General features: G+C 40.1%; 1 protein-coding gene across 5 annotated transcripts in view; it reads left to right on the forward strand.

The window, feature by feature from the left end:
* Poc1b (POC1 centriolar protein B) overlaps positions 1-22,052 on the forward strand; it is a 135,404-nt gene that overhangs the window by 71,414 nt on the left and 41,938 nt on the right. For all 5 annotated transcript variants that reach the window (XM_060377958.1, XM_060377959.1, XM_021643205.2 and 2 more), the window contains 5 exons: positions 2,542-2,649; positions 2,774-2,889; positions 13,134-13,267; positions 16,666-16,734; positions 17,571-17,720. In XM_060377958.1, coding sequence (XP_060233941.1) covers positions 2,542-2,649; positions 2,774-2,889; positions 13,134-13,267; positions 16,666-16,734; positions 17,571-17,720 — 577 coding nt within the window. The remainder of the gene's footprint in view (positions 1-2,541; positions 2,650-2,773; positions 2,890-13,133; positions 13,268-16,665; positions 16,735-17,570; positions 17,721-22,052) is intronic.

A 22,052-nucleotide genomic window follows, 5' to 3' on the forward strand; every position in this document is an offset into this window, starting at 1 on the left:
AAATTCTCATTCAAGCCACCACACTCCTTTGTATGCCTCAGTTTGCTCATCTGCATGTGGAGACAAGAAAATAGTACCTGTTTATGGGATTGTTTTGAATATTAAATTAATTTCCATAGGAAAAGTGTTAAAAACCGTTCTGTGATATAGGGGCTAAATAAATATGGATAAGATAATGTGATATGGTGGTAGGTTTGATCAGTAATGTCATGAAGCTATAGCTCAGTGGAAGAGTGCCTGCTTAGAATACACAAGACCTTAGGTTTGATCCCTAGCACCAGAATACTAGCAATGACAACAGAAATAAAAATAATACAATGATTTGTGATTGGACCAGTCCAGTTGGTTAAGTGATTTATCATTACTTCCTCAAATGTTAGGAATAACTCCATCTCTTAAAAAATATTCTTGTTACTTAAGATTTTTATATTAAGTAATTAAAAAATTTAAGACTTATTAAGAAATACAGTAGCTGGATATGACGCATACCATTAATCCCAGCATTCTGGAGACAGAGGCAGGGGGATCTCTGTGAAGTCAAGGTCATCCTGGTCTATGTATCATTCCAGGGCAGCCAGCATACATAATAAGATTTGGTCTTAGCAGGAGGAGGAGAAGGCAATACGAATTGATTCCTTGCACTAGTTTATATTTATTGTGAAAAGTTTATTTCCATGAAGATAATGTGTCAGCTTTTTTTTTTTCTTTTAACCCAAATCCACATCAAATGAGGATTTTTTTTTTTTTGTATTTAGGCTTATTTGTATAATACTATTCCTTGTATTTTAATATTTGTCATGTATTTTCTGGAAGAAAAGATTAGTAAAATATTGCTTGTCATTTTAAAATCATAGAAAACTACTAAGAATTAAAGAATTAAAGATTTTCTTCCTTGAAGGAGTTTCATGCATTTTAAGAGATTACTTCACACAGAGCTTAAGAACATTTCTGTTTGTTTGTTTATTTACTTTTTTACATGGTGAATTTAGAAGTGTAGGATTCAGAGTTTCAGGCATGAAGAATCATTTCTAGGTCTCTCTTAAGAATAAGTTAGAAAAATAAAATTAAAAAAATTGAATCACAAAAAAAAAAAAAAAGAATAAGTTAGGAGGCTGGAAAGATGGCTCAGCAGTTTAGTGCATTGTCTGTTCTTCCAGAAGACCCGGGTTTGACTCCCAGCACCCACATGGCAGCTCATACCTGTCTGTAACTCTAGTTCCAGGACTTCTAACATCCTCACACAGACATACATGTAGGCAAAAATTAAATAATAATAGTAATAAGAGTGCAGAGAAAACAAAACCTTTAATCATATTCCACACTGAACTGAAAAGTCAACAATCTGGACTCTGGACTTCAGGGAAACTACACATGAAATCCACTGTGGGCTAATTTTATACTTTCTGGGCTTTGTTCCTGCTAAAATGTAACTCGTAAAAAAACTGTGTGTAGCTTCCTAACTATCTGAACTTCAGCTCTTCTGACTTTTAAAGGCAGTTACTGTTGCAAATAAAGAGTAAACGGGAAAACCATGTACAAGTGGTAGACAAGATGTCTGCAATGTCTTTCTGTCTGTCTCTCTGTCTGTCTGTCTGTCTCTCTGTCTTTGGTGTTTTTTGGAGACAAGGTTTCTCTGGGTAGCTTTGGCTGTTCTGCAACTCACTTTACTTTAGACCAGGCTAGCCTGGAACTCAGAGATCCACCTTACTCTGCCTCTTGAGTTGCTGGATTAAAGGCAGGTGCCACTATGGCTTGGTCTAGATAAATAAATACATACATACATAGATACATACATACATATATACATGCATACATGCGTACATACATACATACATGTATGCATACATACATATTCTGAGTGACTTGAACTGCTTTCAGTCTAAGTCTAGGAAGACTCTGCTTGTTTGATGCCACATAAATTTTGATTCTCAACACATACCATCAGTCTTTGTTTTAAACAAAAGCTCCACTACTAGTTTGGTGGGATAAGTCTTTTTAAATCTCTTGAGTTGTATAGATAATGGTAGAAAATAAAAGTTGAAAAAAAAAAACAAGAAATAAGAGTACTTTTAAAAATATGAGGTATTTGATTTGGACAAAGTGCAGAATTAATAAAAATCTCCAGGAAAACCACAAAACTAAATCAATTACTTATTATAAACAGAAACAGAAAAAAGGAACATGGTTAGTTTATATAACATGTGTAGTCTTTGAAGGATCTCCAGTGTTTGTCATAGTGATACGTAGTTGCAAAGTTGGTCCCTTGTGGCACATGTCTTTAATCCCAGCACTCAGGAAGGCAGAGGCAGGCGATCTCTGTGAGTTCAAGGCCAGCCAAGGCTACACAGAGAAACCCTGTCTCGAAAAACAAAAAAAGAAAAAAAATATCAGTTGCCAAATGTTAATTTTGCTCTGTAGTTTGTGTGTTGTGGTGTCAGTGGCCTCTGGTATCTCCCCTGTTTAGCTTGACCTGAGTGTGGGATGGAGGTGTGTGGTGGTGATTGTCCCAAGCTGCTCACATGTAGGATCTTCTCTTTCTAGATTCTCACCTGATAAAAGATTGATCGTGTCCTGTAGTGAGGATAAAACTGTTAAAATCTGGGATACTGCAAGTAAGCAGTGTGTTAATAACTTCTCAGATTCTGTAGGGTAAGTCCATTCCCTTTGTACACTTATATGGATCTGTTTGCTAAGTAAATATTATAAGTAATCTAAACTTTAAAATGTAGGTAAAGAAATTGAAATGTCAAGCCGTCATCTTCTTTCTTCCTAGATTTGCAAATTTTGTTGACTTTAACCCTACTGGAACATGCATAGCTTCAGCAGGCTCTGATCACACTGTTAAAATCTGGGATATAAGAGTGAACAAATTACTCCAGCACTATCAAGGTAACAAAGAAGTTTCAGTATTACTTTCTCTGGGAAAGGCCTGTGGTTTGGTTTATCTCTCTACATGGGGCTCTAAGGCTGCACTTGCACTGGCTAGGTAGTAGAGTAGCTGAGCAGCAGCAAAGGAAAAAAGACAACAAAGGGAGAACCGTTTCTATTTTAGTTTACATTTCAGTGAAAAGCAGAGACAGCAAATGTATTTAGTGTGGCCCTGTGGGGGAGTGAAAGCAGTTTCCCCCAAGTTTGCCGTGGAGTGTGACCTTGGGCAGAGGAAGAACCGAGGAGGGGTGGGTGCAAGGACTTGTGTACTGAAGCGGTCCTGGCCAGGCTTTCCCTGCCGTCACCTTAGCTCTCATTCTGTAAAGGAGGCTGAGAAAGTCCTTTTCATTGCATTGCTGGGGCGATGAATCTGGCTCCTACATTCAGGTCATTTTTGCCCTGTTGTGAAGCTTGCCTTTGTTGGATAAATATTCTCATCTGGAGGATTAGTCTGTTGTGAGTGGTTTTGTTTTTCCAGGGATCCAAGGTGACTACAGGTTTAGGACATGTGTTGTTTGCATATGTGTTTTTAGCCATAGTTAAGGAGACAGACAGACAGACACAAAATGAGGGCAAAGATCCCAGTCTTTCATCCTGTTTTCAGTTGCTTGTGGCCCGAGTAAGGAGTCAGCATTTTAGCAAAAGCAGCTTCTAAGTGACTGTTTCAGTTCTTTCCTTGTGTTTAGATATTGCTCAACCTTGAGGGAATTAGCGTGTCTGGCCAGTCTGGCTTTGTAGGTTTTCTTGCCTCCGTAATAAACTAGTGCTTGAGAAGAGACCAAGCTGTAATGACTGAGGCATCTGTGTGAAATGAGCCAGGTGCTTACATCTAAAAGTTGAGATCCCAACAGAAAGAAAAATGCTAGGATCCAAAACCGAAATAAATGTAAGTAAATTCTATCGGCAATCACCTTCCCTGCTAAGGGCTCTGAGGATTATGGACTGCTGAGACTGAACTCTAGCCAGGTGGTGGTGGGGCAGCCTTTAATCCCAGCACTTGGGGGATGTCTGACAGATTCAAGGCCATCCTGGTCTACAAATCTAGTACCAGGACAGTCAGAGTTACACAGAGATACCCTGCCTCTAAAAAAACCAAAATATATGTATGGACTCTAGAAGAAGGGAGTTGCTGCCAGACAACCATGCATAACAACCATTTCTCTGTCATCCCTTCGCTTTAATTGCTTTTGGAAGAGATCACACAAGTGAATTTTGTTCATCTTGAGAGGTCTTCATATGTAGCCTAGACTGGCCCCAATCATGACCCCCTTGCTTTACCCTCCCTTGTGCTGGGACTAAAGATATGTACCACCATGTCTATCATAACTTTATTCTGACTCTGAAGACATCCCCCATTATCTATGAACAATTTTCTCTGAAGGCATAGCTACTTAATCATCTAGTAGTAATTTATCTTAACTGTCCCTAGTCACTGTAATGAGTCAGTGTTCCCATTGATCTGATCTGATCCTGTGTCAGGGGAGGAAAGATGAAATACTACAAGGAGCCAGTGTCAAGAAGACTCCCTAAATGTCATCCTTCCCCTTTGGGGCCAAAATCAAGTAAATAAGCATAGATGGCAGGAATTCATGGCTTAAGTTTAATTCTATTTGTCCTGTGGGTGATATCCTAGCACATTCACATCACTTAGATTATTTTGTTAGAAGCTGTATTTATACAGAATATTAGCAGACAACAGTCAAAATTTTATAAGAAAAATATAAATCACTACTAACAAGAGCAAATATTTAAAGAAATATGGGTTTCAAAAAATAAATACATACTGGGGTCTTTTTTTTTTTAAGTTTGATTCTAAGTGCTTTAGACAAGGATCGAAACTGAGGGAACAAAAAGTCTTTGATTACTCACATTTAGAATTCTGCAAGGTGAAAAACTGAGGCTCTAACTATGGCTCAGTGCTTAAGAGTGCTTGCTGATCTTGCAGAAGACCAGTGGCATCACAACTGCCCAAAACTCCAGTCCCAGGAGACCTAGAATTCTCTTCTGGCCTCTGCAGCCACCAGGTATTCACATAGTACCCTTACATATATGCAAGCATAACACTTTACACATACATTTTTAAAATAAAGAAATCTTTTTATTAAAAAAGGGAGCAGCCTTGGTAATTTTATTGCATTCAATATTATGATTGACAGCAGTATGGTCATCAAGCCATCCTAATTCCTCAGAAATACATTTAAATTTGTTTTCATTAAAAGAATGGTATAATTTAACAATAACAGGCTACTTTTATGTACAGGTTCTATTTAATTTTATCTCTTTTATAATATAAAATTACATTATTTCTTCTTTCTCTTTCCTGCCTCCAAATCCAAGCATTCCCCTGAAATCTCCACCCCACCCAACTTCCCACTCTCTTTCAGATTCATGGCCTCTATGTTTGTTCCTAAAAATCATAAATACAACCTGCTTAATCTGTATAATGTTACTTGTGTGTATACAACACAGCTTTTCCACCTATCACTCAGGGATCATTGCAGAAGAGGGGCTGGAATGATTTTTTTTTTTCTAGGACTTAAAAAAAACAGGGAATTTGCTGTGAGGTTGTGTCTCCTAGAAACATGAGAGAAGCTACACCCATGTATCTCACCAATATAGCAGCCTAAATGTGATGTGAGCAAGGACAGCCCCAATAGACAGGCTCATGTGAAAAGAGGGAAAGCTCAGGAGGCCTCAACCCTATACAAAGAACTGCAGGCAAACAGGGAGGAGGCAAGGGAGGAGGTTACATTTGAGGTGTAAATAAATAAATAAATAAATAAATAAATAAATAAGAACTGCAGGCAGCCAAGAATGCTGACATTGGGAGAAGTAGTCTTTTTCCCAGAGAAGAGCACACCAATTGATTATCCAATACCAAATGGACAGCCCTGAAAAATACATACAGACAAGTAATTTTGTTCTATGGGAAAAAACAAGCATTTTCTAATTACAGTAAAAGGACTTGTTTGGAAATGTGCCCCTTAGATGCCCATCGTCCGTGCTTTTAATTACTAGGAAATTACTAGGACTTACTCTGCTGCTTGAAGGATATAAAGTGAGACATTCTAGTTAACTGCATAGAAATGAAAGGCAAGGAACAATTGGGAACTCATGAATACAAGCCTGGGAAAAATTGGTACCACTAACAATTTTAGAGTGGGTAGTGGAGATGGCTAAGTGGGTAAAGTGCTTGCTATGCAAAACGTGAGGACCTGAGTTCAAATCCCCAAAACTTGTAAAAGCCATGTGCAACAATACACATAACCCCAGTTCTGTGTGGGCAGAGATAGGAGACCCAAGCTCTTGGTGAGTAGCCATTCTAGCCAAAATGATGAGCCATGGTTCAGGGAAAATTGTCTTTCAAAACAATAATATGGAGAGTAGTAAAGAAAGACTGGCCTGCTACACGCAACTAAAGGACATACACACAGTTCAGGTTAGGAGAACATCAGTGTAGCAGAGTGTGCCCTTAAGATTTGTAGTCTAAGCTTTGGGGGTCACACGCCTTTAATCCCAGCACTAGGAAGGAAGAGGCAGGCAGGTCTCTGTGAGTTTGAGACCAGCCAGTTCTATAGAGGAATTCCAGGACAGCCGAGGCTACCCAGAGAATCCCTGTCTTAAAAAATAATAAATTAAAAAAATAAAAATAAAAAAGTATGATTTCAGCTTTAATAATGTTTCATTTACAAATATAGGTGCTCTTGTATTTGGGGCATAGATATTCAGAACGTGATATCCTCCTGGAGGATTTTTCCTTTGATGAGAATGAAGTGCCCTTCCTCATATTTTTTGATTAATTTTGGTTGAAAGTCTATTTTATTAGATATTAGGATAGCTATCCCCACTTGTTTCTGGGTCCATTTGCTTGAAAAACATTTTTCCAGCCCTTTACTCTGAGGTAGTGTTTATCTTTGTTGCAGAGGTGTGTTTCTTGGATGCAGCAGAATGTTGGATCCTGTTTCTGCAACCATTCTGTTAGTCTGTGTCTTTTTATTGGAGAGTTGAGTCCATTGATGTTGATAGATAATAGTGACCACTGAATATTATTTTCTTTTATTGTGGAGTTGGTGGTGTTACTGTGTTTCATTGCTTGTTTTCTTTTAATTTTTTGTTGTGAAATTATCTATATCCTATGTTTTCTTGGGTGTAGTTGTTTTTGTTAGATTGGAGTTTCCCTTCTAGTATCCTCTGTATGGCTGGGTTGCTGAGTAGATATTGTTCAGGTTTAGAATTCTTTGTAGAGGAATATAGATTGACAGAGAAACACTTAAAGAAATGCACAATGTCCTTAGTCATCAGGGAAATGCAAATCAAAACAACCCTAAGATTTCACCTCACATACATCAGAATGGCTAAGATCAAAAATTCAAGTGACCATGCATGCTGGAGAAGATGTGGAGAAAGGGGAACCCTCCTCCATTGCTGGTGGGAATGTTAACTTGTACAACCATTTTGGAAATCAATCTGACGCCTTTCTTAGACAATTAGGAATAGTGTTTCCTCAAAATCCAGCTATCCCACTCCTAGGCATATACCCAAATTTTGCTCAAGTACATAACAAGGACATTTACTCAACCGTGTTCATAGCAGCTTTATTCATAATAGCCAGAAGCTGGAAACAACCCAGATGTCCCTCAGTTGAGGAATAAATACAGAAATTTGGTATATTTACACACTCAGCAATTAAAAACAAGGAAATCATGAAATTTTCAGGCAAATGGTGGGATCTAAAAAGATCATCCTGAGTGAGGTATCCTAGAAGCAGAAAGACACACACGGTATATACTCACTTATAAGTAGTAGGATAATCATACTAAAATCTATACACTAAAGAAGCTAAGCAAGAAGGAGGACCCTGGGTAAGATGATCAATCCTCACTCAGAAAGACAAATAGGATGGACATTGGAATAAAGAGAAAACAGGAAAAAGGACAGGAGCCTACTACAGAGGGCCTCTGAAAGATTCTACCCAGGAGTGTATCAAAGCAGATGCTGATACTCATAACCACATTTTGGGCAGAGTGCAGGGAATCTTATGAAAGAAGAGGGAGATGGTAAGACCTGGAGGGTCTGGAGCTCCACAAGGAGAGCAACAGAACCAAAAATTCTGGTCCCAGGGGTCTTTTCTGAGACTGATACACAACCAAGGACCATGTATGGAGATAACCTAGAACCCCTGCTCAGATGTAGCCCTTGGCACCTCAGTATCCAAGTGGCTACCCTAGTAAGGGGAACAGGGAATGTCTCTCACATGAACTCAGTGGCTGGCTCTTTGATCATCTTCCCCTGAGCAGGGAACAGCCTTTCCAGGCCACAGAGGAGGACAATGCAGCCAGTCCTGATGAGACCTGATAAGCTGGGGTCAGATGGAAGGGGAGGAGGACCTCCCCTATCAGTGGACTTGGAGAGGGGCATGGGAAGGAGATGAGGTAGGGAGGGTGGGATTGGGAGAGAATGAGTGAGCAGTCTACAGCTGGGATACAAAGTGAATAAACTGTAATTAATATAAAAAATAAATATTTAAAATAGTACATTCTAGAAAGCTTATATATTCAAGGAACATAAATACATTCCACATACCAAGGAGCCAATAACCACTTGCATCACAGCCACCCATTTCATGATTATAAGTTTATAATCTTCTTTTGAAGCAAAAATTTAGAATTCTTGACTTAGTAAGATAACAAATCTATAGGCAGAAAGTAAGAGTTTTAGATTGCTTACAGATTTAAGGCCTGTTGTGGAAAATAAAAAAATGGTGTGAGGCTAAATATGTTTGTCATTTACTGTATGATTATTACGGCAGTATTATTTAACCAGTTATCACAATCAGTAAGACACAGGCACCTGTTAGATTTTATAATTCCTTACTTACCTTGGGCTGGGCAGGTATTCCACCTACACCATCTCAGTAACCTCCCCATCTACCTCCCATCCCCAACCCAATGCCATCCACCTTAACCATTCCTAATTGGGCTGCTTCTTGTCCATAATTCCGTAAATGCTTGCTTATCCTTCATCAGAATCACTCCTTTTCATGCCACTGTTGGAGTCCTGTCTGCCCATGTGGTTCCTTTTCTCCTACCCCATCATGGGTTTCTCCTTCTCCCTTTCTGTTTCTCCTCCCCTCCTGTGGTTCTCCTGTTTCCCAAAGCCCAGGATCCTTGGCCACACCCACCTCCTTCCATCCTGCCCAGGTACAGGCCTTTTTTATTAACCAATCAGGAATACTGTCTTAGGCAGGTTTATACAAGGATAGGGCAGTAACCAGATCCGAGGGCTAGTAATTAGCATCAAAGTACAAGCATCAGAGCAGCCCCCACAGAAGCTCAGTGCTAGTGACACACTTATCTTCTGTTGTCAATGTGCATTTCATATATCAAAACCCAAAATGCTTACTTGCACAAGCCAAACAGATTATTATTTAAAGAAGCATGTTTTTAAGTCTGCATTTTTCACATATTGGTGAAAATCTGACATGTACCCTATCCATTTCCAGACATATAAGATACTAAATGTAATATAATAGAATTGCTTTTAGATGGTAGTTTGTAAAGCAATCGCTTTGAAGGCTTTTAACTGTAACAGATACTTACGAGAACCTTGGGTTTGTTAAGACAGTTTTTAGTATTCAAGAAACCTTAAGGTCACCAGAAAGCACAGTGATCTCAATGAAATGCAGCTTTGTCCTCCTCGCCAGTTCTTTCTTGTAAATGTTACTAAGAACAGAACAATAGTGGTTTATTTTAAGTCTTGTTGCTTTAGATACAGAGAATTTGGTTCTGTTCTTAAAACAGTGCATTAACTTTTGACCTTAGAAAATCGTTTAGATAAATTTATGTTTTGAAACACCTTTTCCAAAAGCTTTTTGAAGTTAGGTAATTGGATTTTTTAAGTACTAAGAATTAAACTGAGGGCCTTGCAGCTCTACTACGTCTACAGCCCCAAAATTACTTTTTAATAGAATAAAATACCTATGCCTTTTAATAGATTTTCATCTATAGGCTTAAAGTCTTTTGTATTTCCTGGATATAGAATTCCATATATTAATTAAAATTTTTAACTCTAAATAATCTGACTCTCAGTAAAGATTCAAGAATCTTCATCTAGAAGAAAAAAAAAAGATCAGAAAGAAGGAGAGAAGGACCTCCCCTATCAGTGGACTTGGGGAGAGGCAGACATGCAGAAAGGGGGGGAGGGTGGGACCGGGAGGGGAGGAGGGAGGGGCTTATGGGGGGATACAAAAGGAATAAAGTGTAATTAATATAAGTTAAATAAAAAATTTAAAAAATAGATAAATAAATAATATTCAGACATAAAAAAAAGAATCTTCATCTAGATGAAAGCAATTTTCATCTATTTCTCTGAACATTGGCAATTTATAAAACACATTTGTTAATAGCTTAAATGGACTGCAAATGAGAGATGGATTCAATTGAGTTTGACAGAATGATACAAATTAAGATCACCTGCCTACATAACCAATCTTTAAATGCCTCTTTTAAGCCTTATCTAGGCAAGCACCATCAGCTTGGTATTAAATGAACTTTCCTCCTCCTTCTCCCTCCAGTCCCAACCTCTACATTTAACTCTGCATGTCTGCATGTCAGCTAGGCCTTGCTAAAAAAACACCTTAAAAAGATTTCTTTCTTTCTTTCTTTCTTTTTCTTTCTTAACAACAAAATGGCAGCAAAGTAGAGAAATGAATATGGGGAAAAAGATGACACACAGACAAGGCAACAGCTCCTATATATTTTTGTAGTCCAGAAATCACCACAAAAGCACGCTGGTTTACACATTTCAAATTAGACATTCCAAGAACAGCAGTTTTAATGTGTGGCCTTTTTTGGTTTGTTTTGGTGCAGAAGTTGCCACAGGCTTGCCACTCATATTCAGGAAACCAAAGTCGGGTAAAGTTTTGTCCCTGTTTAATCATCTTTTGACTGGAAGCTCACCTTGGTAGTCAAAGCAAGTATAGATATTCGCCAAAAGTTTTGGGCCAGTTTGAAGTGATGTTTAATAGTGATTCATTCTGACAGTGTCACAGTGGGCCAGCTATCCCTTCTGACATGTCTCAGAAAGCCCCCACACCAAGGAGTTCAAAGTGAACAGCTCTGGTTGAATGTTGGGGTCCTTCCAAGCAAATAAAGGGCTTTGTGGTTCCCTATGAGACCTTAGCACAGCATGTGGCCTGACACCCCATTAAGAGTGGGCCAGAATCAAGCATTTGTTTTTTCTATTCAATAAATTTCTAAATAGACTGTTGCAGTAGCCATCCAATTTTCAATGTCCATTAAACCATACATCATAGACTCTAACATAGAGTAAAGATGATAAGGCAGACAAAAACAGTTTACATGATTCATAGCGGGATCTTAGATAACCCACCAAAGTTACAAAAGACAAGTGAGAATACTCTCTCAGAGTTCCAAGAAAGCACAAACTTCATATCCCGCGGTTGTACAAGCTCCAGTAAGGTATCTCAAGCACCGCAGCTTTTCTGTGTACCTTACACCCCTTCCCTACTAGCTGCCGACACAGTCACAGGACACAGCCGTCTCTGTCATACTGGCAAATCTCCAGATTGTTTAGAGACTCCATAGTGGCTTGGAAGACAAGGAACCTCAGAATTCAGACAAGTCCAGAAAGAACCCAAACAGCTCAACAGAGTCTCCAAGCTGAGAGGGAGAAGAAAGAGCAGGGCTCAGGTGCACTGATTGGAAGAGCTTAAAGGTCAGTACTCAGGGCTGGAAGTACTCAGTACTCTTTCCTCCACCTCACCAAATCCAAATAGAAAGCAGAGGAACATAGCCAACGTGGAGAGATAAGAAAGGTACCGAGAATAAAACATATTTCAGCAGCCCTGTAGACCCACCAATCTTCCCTCTCCATCCAGGCATGGCTTGCTTGAGTGGCTGATGACAAGAGGCTTCTTTGGTCCTGGTTCAGCTTGATAAATTGTAAGCAGAGAGTTTAGGGCACAAGTGTTGGCTCTGGCAGCTCCTAAAAGCTTGGCTTGGCCACACAGCCCCATAATGCCAATTAAGGAGAGGAAGAATGCTGAAAAGCAGGGTGAGATTTAGTCAGTGAGACCACACCAGAAAGAGGACTAGATAGAGGTCTGGTGTCATGTCTGCCCCCCACCCCCAATCCTGTCTATCTTTTTAAAGGGACTTTAAAACTGACTTGGAGATTGTAAACAAACAAACAAACAAAAAATTACTATGGGAGTTTTCGAGTGCTGGTTGTTTATACTGTGAAAATCAGTAATGTAAGATAATGAGAGCCCAAATGAATGGGAATAACTGACTTAGAGGAAATCACTTCCTTCTGGGTGGCTGTACTAAAGCTGAAAGAGATGGGAATGGTTTTCTTGGGTAATATTAGATGCATATTAAAACCACATTGTTGTTGCACATGAAAATAATATCTACCACTTGTTTCATGTAGTCCATGATTTCTGTGTAAAAGAGAACTTAGTAAACCCTTGCACTATTCTTAATAGATATCACTAGTTCTTTCATTTTAAACATAGAAAAATTGAGAGAACCAACTTAAGACTTTGGGACAACATAGTATATTTAAAAAAAAAACACACACACAAATAAAAAAAACCATACTTTTTGATCATTGTGTTAATACTGCCTCCTATTGGAAAGGATGGTGTCCACAGTGACTCCTCATACTTGGGAACAAGACTCCCCTTCACAAACGCCTCCGCACTCACCACTCCTTAGTCCCAAGCCCCCAAATGCTTTTCAAATTTAATTTAAGGCTAAATTAGAGGATTTGTATGAGCTGATAATGATCTACTAGTAATTATTTTCGTAATATAGCCAAATACTTTATAGCTGTGTGTCTAATAAGATTTTCATTACGTGATGTAGCCTCGTTTCTGAAGTTATTCTGCCTTGTTAACTGGAGGCCTAATGCCACGTGATGTCAGAATATTTAACCCGCTTCAGTGAGCTACAGTAATTTTGCTGTTTTAGAGGTACTGCCTCGGACTGATTCTTATTTTCACAATAAAGCTGCTGATAATCAAAGGACATGTTCAAACTTAAGAACCATTCTCTGAAAAAAAAATTAGCAAGATCATAAAGATGGTCAATTATAATATATCAAATTACAGTTATGATGTTAAAGATCTCTTACATAAGCCATTGTTTTCTGGATTTTTGTGTTTCTTTTCTACAAATTAGTTCACAGCGGCGGTGTGAACTGTCTGTCATTCCATCCTTTGGGTAACAGCCTCGTCACTGCCTCTTCTGATGGAACACTTAAGATTCTGGATCTTCTAGAGGGAAGACTCATATACACACTTCAAGGACATACGGTATCAGTACTAAGATTTCTGTTTCCCAAATGAGGTACACTTTAAGTTCTGGTCCCCTTTACTATATGCCTTTATTGTTTCTTTTAGTAGTAATGTACATTTGCTGCTACTCCTATAATTTGATTATTTTTACTTCTAAGTTTTTAATCTTCTTAAAAATAATATTTATTGTTGTTCTTGAAAACCAATTCATTCATTCATTAAGTAAATTCATTCATTCATTAAGTAATTACTACTAGGGTGGGAATATCTCTGTGACAAGCTGGAGACCTATCAAGGTAGGCTCCTGGGAAGATATGAGAGGACTCAAGCAGAGACTCCTAGAGGCAGAGACCACAGAGACTGAAGAGGACACCATCTGACTAGACTAGTCTTCTAGTAAAGGGCGGGAAACACCAACCCACCCACAAAAACCTCAACCCAAAATTTACCCTGCCTACGAGATGTGCAGGGATAAAGACAGAACAGATAGAGCAGAGACTGAGGGAATGTCCAACTGATGCCTGACCCAACCAAAGACCCACCCTATCAAGAGTGCCGACCCCTGACACTATGAAGGATATTCTGCTAAGCTCACAGACAAGAGCGTGTCAGAGTCACTCTCTTAGAGACTCTACCCAGCAGCTTCAAAACAGATTCTGAGACTCACAGCCAGATGTTGTTGGTCGAGGCATAGTAAGTTTTGGAGAATAGTGGAAAGAACGAGAAAAGGACCCAGAGGCAGGAGCTCCACAGAAAAACAACAGACCCAACTAAGCAGTGAACAGAGAGTTTTGCTGACATTGAAGCATAAACTAAGGACCTACACCCCCTACAAAGATGTAAGCAGATGGGCAGGTTAGGCTTCAAGTGGGTCCTCTACTAAAGAAAGTGGGGACTGCATCAGACAGGGACTCACTTGCAGGTTTTAGATCACTTTCCCCTGGCAAGACTGGTTTGATGGGCCACAGGGGAAAAGGACATGTTCAGTCCTGATGCAACTTGATGAGCTGGGGTGCATGGGAGCTCCCCTTTTTTGAGGAAAAAGGGAGATGGGAATGGGGAGGGAGAGAGTAAAACTGGGAGGGGAGGAGGGAAAGGGCTGCAAGGATGTAAAGTGAATAAAATACGTGAGAAAAAAAAGTAACTACTATTGCTCTTTCAGTAGCACTGGCTAACCTGCTTAGATGGAGGTGGATACTTCTTGTCTCTCCCCTCATATGACTACTGGTTCCCTAGCTCCCATACTCAGCTCTCACGCCTCTCCCCATCCTTCCTTCCATCCATCTGATTGGTGAGTTCCAAAGAAATTTAGCAATCAGAGCCTGACACCTTCTTCTCCCTGCCCTCAGCCATGAGCCTGCCTTTGGTGTTTCCCTCGCTAATTCTTTTTATTTTATTTATTTTAGTTTTTTTCACAATTTATTCATTATATATCCCAATTGAAGCCCCCTCCGTCAACTTCCCCAGTCCTAACCTCCCTCCCTCTTCCCCTCATCCCCTTCCCCTAGACCACTGAAAGGAGGAGTTCTCCACCATTGCCATCTGCTCAAAGCTTGTCAAGTCTCATCAGGACTGCTTAGAACCTTTTTCTTAGTGGCCTGGCAAGGCAGCATCATCAAGGGCGAGTGATCACACAGGAGTCAGCTGAGTTCATGATAGAGGCAGCCCCTGGTCACCTCACTCAAAGATCTGCGTAGAAACTGAGCTGCCAATTGGCTACATCTGAGCATCCAGTGTTGCCTATCACTAGGCCATCATGCCTGGTTCATTCCAGATACTATCTCTAGAACACCAGTTTGCCTGCCAGATGCACCATAGTCTTTTTTAACAAACTTACTGGAGACAAAGCTGATATTTTGGTTCTACTATTCCTTATTCTTTTGTCTTACTTCTCAGTTGTTTTAGAACTAAAGGAAAAGAGATTGATACATTTTAAGTCTGTAAACTAGTCTTCTCTTGTGGGTAAATATACAAATTTGTAAGCTTTTTAGAATAAAGTACTTGTTTTTTGCTTTGTTCACTGGGTATTTTCTTTTAGGTGAGTACAAGCTCTCATATCTCAAAATAGAGTGGGCTTCATGGTCTAAAAGATAAGGCTTCACTCTGCCTCATCTGCCCTACCCAATTTCCTGCTCTGCTCTTTTGTTTTATGACAGGGTTAGGGCAAAGCAGATCCAGCTTTGTGCAGACACACAAGTTTAAGGCAAATAAATACAATCAGTCAACAATGGCCAAGGGTTGAGATATCTATAAAGTAATACTACATAATTAGGACAATGGTAGAACCACATTTAGGAGAAAAACACTGCACACAGATGACGTTTCTCATCTGGAGATAAAGGTGTTTATGAAGCTGCAACAGCTGAACTCTGTGGCAGGGTGACTGTTGCTGTGATAAGAAATCCTGAGAAGCAGCTGATGTGAGAAAAGGCTTATTCCCATTACGGTTCTAGAAGGGGCACAGTGTGCCAGGGAGTCATCCAGAGGAGCATGAGGCCAGCCTGTCATACTGCATTGGCCGTCTGGAAGCTGAGAGAAAGCGTGGCGGGGAGGACAGGGAGTGGGACCAGGTTATAAAAGTGGGAAGCACACCACAGTGATGTACTCTCTCCACTCCTGAAGATTCCATGCCTTTGTTGACAGTATCACCAGCTTGGGATTACATGTTCAAATAGAAAAGCCTATGGGGACATTTTATATTCAAAGCATAACACTGAGTATACTTAAATAAAGCAAAATGTTTTCTCCAAAATTTGGTATATTCTTTAAGTGTATATTAAAATAATTCCTTTGTCCTGGTGGACTGAGAGATTATGTACCTTGGTCCCAAAGTAGAGATATCCAACTTCTCAGGAATCATTTAATTTTGAGTCCTCTTGTCTCTCAGAAAATGTCAGCAACTTCCCCAGTGGCCTCCAGCTGTTCTGTGGTATTCTAGTTGCTCATCCTCGTGGTTGGGATGCTGATTGGTTATTACTCACAGCTCTCCCCCTGTGTCCTGCTCTTAAACTTTTAGTGGCTGCCTGTAGCCTGCTTCAGAAGAGAGCTCTCAGTGAGTCTGTTATGGTTGGGAAATTTTATGTAGCCTCAGTCCCATCACGTTGTTCAGTTTTTATTAGTAATTGGTTAAATACAAACCAGAAAGCTAGAAAAGGCTTGACAGAAATTCTAACAGCTTATGCATATGCAAGCTTTTTTTTTTTTTAAAGGCCATTCTATTCTTTTGCCTCTTATCACTTACTTGTGTTCTCACATACTTGGGGCAGTTCTTTATTTGTACCCAGCCACCATTTTTAGCTACTTGGTATCCATCATACACTAGTCAGTGTGTAAAAAGCAAAGGTGGTACTCAGTCCTGTTGGCCATGAGGAAACAGCTCTCAATACTTTTTTCCTTTACCTCCTTTTGTCTTTTAGGGACCTGTCTTTACTGTTTCGTTTTCGAAGGATGGAGAGCTGTTTGCATCAGGCGGTGCAGATACGCAGGTCTGTACATCTTTGATTTATGGACAGACCTTATGCCCTTACTAGGATGCTTATTACTAGCTGGTTTGTGTCTGTTGAGATGATTGTCAGTGGGATTTTAGGTTAAGTTAGTGCTGTCACATAACTGAAATAGATCCAGTTGAACAGGCACAAGAATTCTGCAGGTATTTTCTCTTGGTATATTTATCGTAAATAATACATTTAGTAGACATTTACTGCATGCCCAGTTTCAGCGTTCTTTCACCTGAGTTACTGCCTAAGATTTTGCTGTACATCTTGTTTCTTCAAATATTGAACCTCCTGAGGATATAAATCTAGGTCTTTGCTGCAGCAAATGTACATATACAAGAGATGACCAAAAGTTATAAAATCAATGGGCAAGTCAAAAACATGGTGTGGGGTTTTTGGTGAGGGGCAGGGAGAAATGTTTTGAGTTTATAAAATATTGCCTACCTAAGAATTTTGTTTGGTTTGGTTTAGTTTGGGTTTGAGGGCAGTATTTTTAAGACAGGGTCTCACTCTGTATCACTGACTGGCCTAGAACTCACTATATAGACCAGGCTAGCTTCAAACCTACAATGATCCACCTGCCTCTGCCTCCCAGCTGCATGTCTGCCTCATCCAGCTCAACATAGGGATTTTAAGTTGGGCACAAAGGCAATTCAGATGCTAACTCTCCTCCCTGCCGGAAATAATAAAGAGCAGTGACAGGCATGTGTATCTCTACGCACAGCTGTTCTGACTGTTCAGGGCAGTTCTGCCTCTTTGACTTTTTAAAATCAGCTCTGTTGTTTATATGCAAGTCTTTAAGTACTAATGCCATTGATTCTCTGTAGGTCTTGCTGTGGAAAACTAACTTCACTCAGTTACACTGTAAAGATCCTAGAAGAAACCTGAAAAGGTTGCACTTTGAGTCCTCGCCACACCTTCTTGACATCTATCCACGGTCCCCACATGCCCACCAAGATAACAAGGGCACTGTTGAAGTGAGTATGCTGTGCGCATGATCCTACACTTCGTGGTCATTGTAGGGCTGTTAGTAAACCAGCTCCTTCAAATTAGACTGAGTTATATAAAACTTAGTCCTGCCCCCAAAATAACAACACTCTGAGGAAGTCTGTTGTTTCCACTAATAAAATAAAAGCATGGGTGTACGGTAGTGTGTGCTGAGGTCAACAGCTCTTAGGTTCACTTTTTGAAGGCTCGGAAATAAAGCTAAAAATTATCTTGACAGCAATAAAAATGGGAAATCAAGTCTAAGGCTGCAGAGTCTTAACTTGTTTCCTAACCAGTTACTTTTAAGGAAAGACTAGGATTAAAAGGCAAGCATTTTTATAACAGCAATTGAAGCAGCTTTCCGGAATTCTTTTGTAGCCAAACAAACAAACCCACCCATGAACATTTAAAGAAAATATTTATCACTAAATATAATAATTGAGCCATTTTAGTGCTTGCATGCACACACACACACATTTACCTTACAAGCCTGCAATAAAGACACTTGCCACACTAAGCCTGACATGGCCTAACTTCAATCCACAGATGCCACATGGTGGAAAGAGAACCTAACTACCACAAGTTGTCCTCTGGCTACATACACACACACACACACACACACACACACACACACTTACTTCCTAAGTGAAAATAGCTTATCTTTCTGGGAGTGGTTCATTGGATTCTCACTTTATGTACTGTATTGGCCCTGAACTCAAGAACAATCCTCCTGCTTCAGTGTCCCAAGTACCAGGATTACAGGCATGAGCCACTGTTGGAGTCTTATCAGTTTAACAGAAAGCATTTGTTGATATCAATTTAAGTTTTTTCCCTTCAAAGAAAAATTTATTTTGCTGAGTCATTACCTCGTGTTAGGCTGTAAGTCTGTCTTGTATGATTCTGTTTTTAAGTCTATTTCTGTCCCAAGAGCTAACACCAGAAATCACTGTTTTCCTGCGCATTTGAGATTGCTCTTCTTTCATTACAGACTTTGAGTTTTAGAGTATTTATTTTGCTTTCTTATGTTTTCTTGTTTTGGTTTCTGAGACCGTAGCTTAGACTGGCCTTGAACTGTAGTGGAGGATAACCATGAACATTAAGAGTTGCTGCCTGTTGCTGCTTGCCAAGTGTTCAGGTCACAGGCTTCTGCATCCAGCACACACTGCTGAGACTTAATTTGCACAGTAGCCTGAGACACTCCAATCCACTCTCTATTCCCCACTCAATCACTTTCTTAGCTTTGTTTTCATCACTCTTGGTTTTTCTTGGGCCTTCTTGCTGCTCTCATTTGAAGTATACACACCCTAAGCTCGGGGTGGTTTTGCTTTCTTTGCTGGTTTTGAAATAGGGGACTCAGCACTATCTCAGACTGGCCTTGAATTCCTGATCCCCAAGTGCTGGGACTTATACGTGTTCTCCATACCTAGGAGATTGTTTCTTAAATTTGGTCTAATTCATCCATACTTGGGAATTTCTGGTGTTGTTTCTTATTGACAGTATTAACTTTTAATTCTTGTCTGTAATTTTTATCCTTTTGGATAATCACATGAACATTAAACCGCTATGCTTTGTTAAATGTTTTTACTATTCCATCATTTTGTGCCTGCCTGCCTGCCTGTGTGCATTTGATGCTGGGGCTCCAACAAGGACTCATACATGCTACGAGAGATCTACCACAGAGCTTAGCCCTCATTTTTCCTTTTGTTCTTTGAACAAAAGAATGTATATTTTTAAAAATAATGATTTATTCTTATTTTGTGTGTATGGGTGTTTTGCCTGCATGACTGTGCACTATGTGCATTCAGTGCCTGCAGAGGCTAGAAGAGGGCAGCAGATCCCTTGGAACTGGAGTGACAGATGTTTGGGAGTGCCCTGTGGATGCTGGAAATCAAACCTAGGTCCTCTGGAGAAGCAGCCAGTGCTTTTAACCACTGAGTCATCTCTCCAGCCCAAGAATGTAATTTTTTCCTCAGTTGTTAGTTATTAAATGTATTTGTTGGCCTCTTATGGTCATATATTCATACAAAATAAGTATGTGTGTGCGTGTGTGTGTGTGTGTGTGTGTGTGCGCGCGCGTGCGTGCGTGTGCGTGTTTCTTGAGTGTCCTTTTCTTGTGTTAAAAAAGCTGTTTTTTCGGTCCTTGGTGGCTTTTTCTTGGACTTTATTTCTATGACTTGTCTGGGTGTGGTCAGGGTGAAGAAGTCCCTGGCCCTGTCACTTAGCACTTAGCATGAGTGTTACATGGCACTCAGCCAGGTGACGTGTAGGAAAGCTACAGGTCTCCAGCTGAGTGGTCTTTTCTGACATTGTGCTGTCAAGCCATCTGCTCTGTGATTTACTATCACTTCCGGTCATTTAGAGAGCTAGACTTCACAGTGTCAACAAGCTGACTGAGTCGCTTGCTCTGACTCTTCCGTTGAGAGCTCTGAAACCAGCCAGGCTTCTTTGTGTGGTGCGGTCAGGATGACCCAGACTGTGTGAAGACACTCCTGGCTGTACTTTTCTCATGTGCACTTATTCCTATCAAAAGCTGCCTTTTCATTATGGAATGAGGGGACAGTTGCACTGTGTGAATGCAGAGAGCAAGCCTGAACATTTTGTATGGCCCCAGGAAAGTTGGCCTTGGGTATGCCGTTTAAATCACCTGGAGGTACTCATGTGATTGACCTTTGTAAAACACCTCCAGATGCTGTGCCAGAGAAGTAAAAGGATTCTTTGTATAAACAGCCAATCACCTCATTTTAAAAATAAGCTCACAAAAAAGCAAAATATGATTTTTTTTTTATACAAAGCTTATTTTTAGCATTATAAAAATCATTGGATATCAAGTTATATTTAAATTCTTCAGTTAATAAATATATATATATATATATCCCTTGCAGAAAGAAAAAAAACTGCTTAATTTAAAATTTAAACCTTAGATCAGGAGAGAAATACTGTGCCTACTTATGATAAATTATGCTTTAAAATACTTAATTCTGTGGGTTAAGTTTCCTGTCAAACTGAAGCATCAACCAAGGACCGTGCATGAACTGGACCTAGGCTCGCTACAAAGGTGCAGCAGATGGCATCTTAGGATTCATGCAGGTTCTATAGTAAGGGAAGTGGGGACTGCATCGGACAAGGACTCACTTGCCAGCTTTTAGATCACTTTCCCCTGCCAGCACTGCCTTGCCAGGCCACAGGGGAAGAGGACCAGCTCAGTCCTAATGCAGCCTGATGAGCTGGGGTGGATGGGAAAGGAAGCTCCCCTTTTCTAAGGAATAGGTGAGGGGGGTAGGAAGGAGGAAGGAAAGTGGGACAGGGAGGGGAGAAGGGATGGGGCTACCACCGGATGTAAAGTGAATAAAAAATTAATTAATTAATTTTAAAAATTTGAAAAAGGTTTTCTGTCAAAACTTTAGAAAAGTGCATTTACATTACTTCAAAAATAATTTTAAAATGAAAACATTCTGTGTTCAGAATTTAATGAAAATAAAAAATTATTTTTTATCATAGTATTGAAGTAACTTCTCTTCTTTTTAGTAGCCATGAGTATTTTATTTTTGGGTTTTGAGCAGTATAGATTCCCTATGCTTTATATATTGCTGTGTTTTCTTTTTTTTAACTAATTAATTTATTTTACATACCAAATGAAGCTTCCCTCCCTGCTGGCCTCCTGTTCTCCCTCTCTCCACAGAAAAGGGCAAGCCTTCCATGGGTATCAGCCTGTCTTGGCATATCAAGTTGTAATAGGACTAGGTGCATCTTCTGCTATTGTGGCTGGGCAAGGCAGCCCAGTAGGGAAAAGAGATCCCAAGGCAGGCAACAGAGTCAGAGACAGCTTCTGCTCCTGCTGTTACGAGTCCTACATGAAAACCAAGCTGCACCACTGTTCCCTATGTGCAGAGAGCCTACGTCTGTCCCATGTATGCTTGGTTTGGTGGTTCAGTCTCTGTGAGCTCCTATTGGCCCATGTTAGTTGGTTCTGTATGTTTTCTTGTAGTGTCCTTGACCTTAGTTTCTGCTCCATCTTTACTCCTGCATAATCATATTGGCAGGACAAATTATGGGTCTAAGGTTTTCCATCCACTGGAAGTCTTTTCTGGTTATAGAAGATGGCTGGTTCAGGCTCCATATTGCCTGTTGCTAGGAGACTTAGCTAGGGTCACCCTCATAGGTTCCTGAGAGTTTCCATTGTCCTAAGTCTCTAGCTTGTCCCAGAGATGCCCGCCCCACTAGTTCTTTCTATCTTAGTACTCTCTTCCTCAGTCCTCCTCCCCTTGATTCCTCCTGCTCCCATCCCCCCTCCCTCCCTCAGCAGGTTCCCTCCATCCATCAAC

The sequence above is a fragment of the Meriones unguiculatus genome, chromosome 2, assembly GCF_030254825.1.
Source record: "Meriones unguiculatus strain TT.TT164.6M chromosome 2, Bangor_MerUng_6.1, whole genome shotgun sequence".
Lineage (NCBI taxonomy): Eukaryota > Metazoa > Chordata > Mammalia > Rodentia > Muridae > Meriones > Meriones unguiculatus.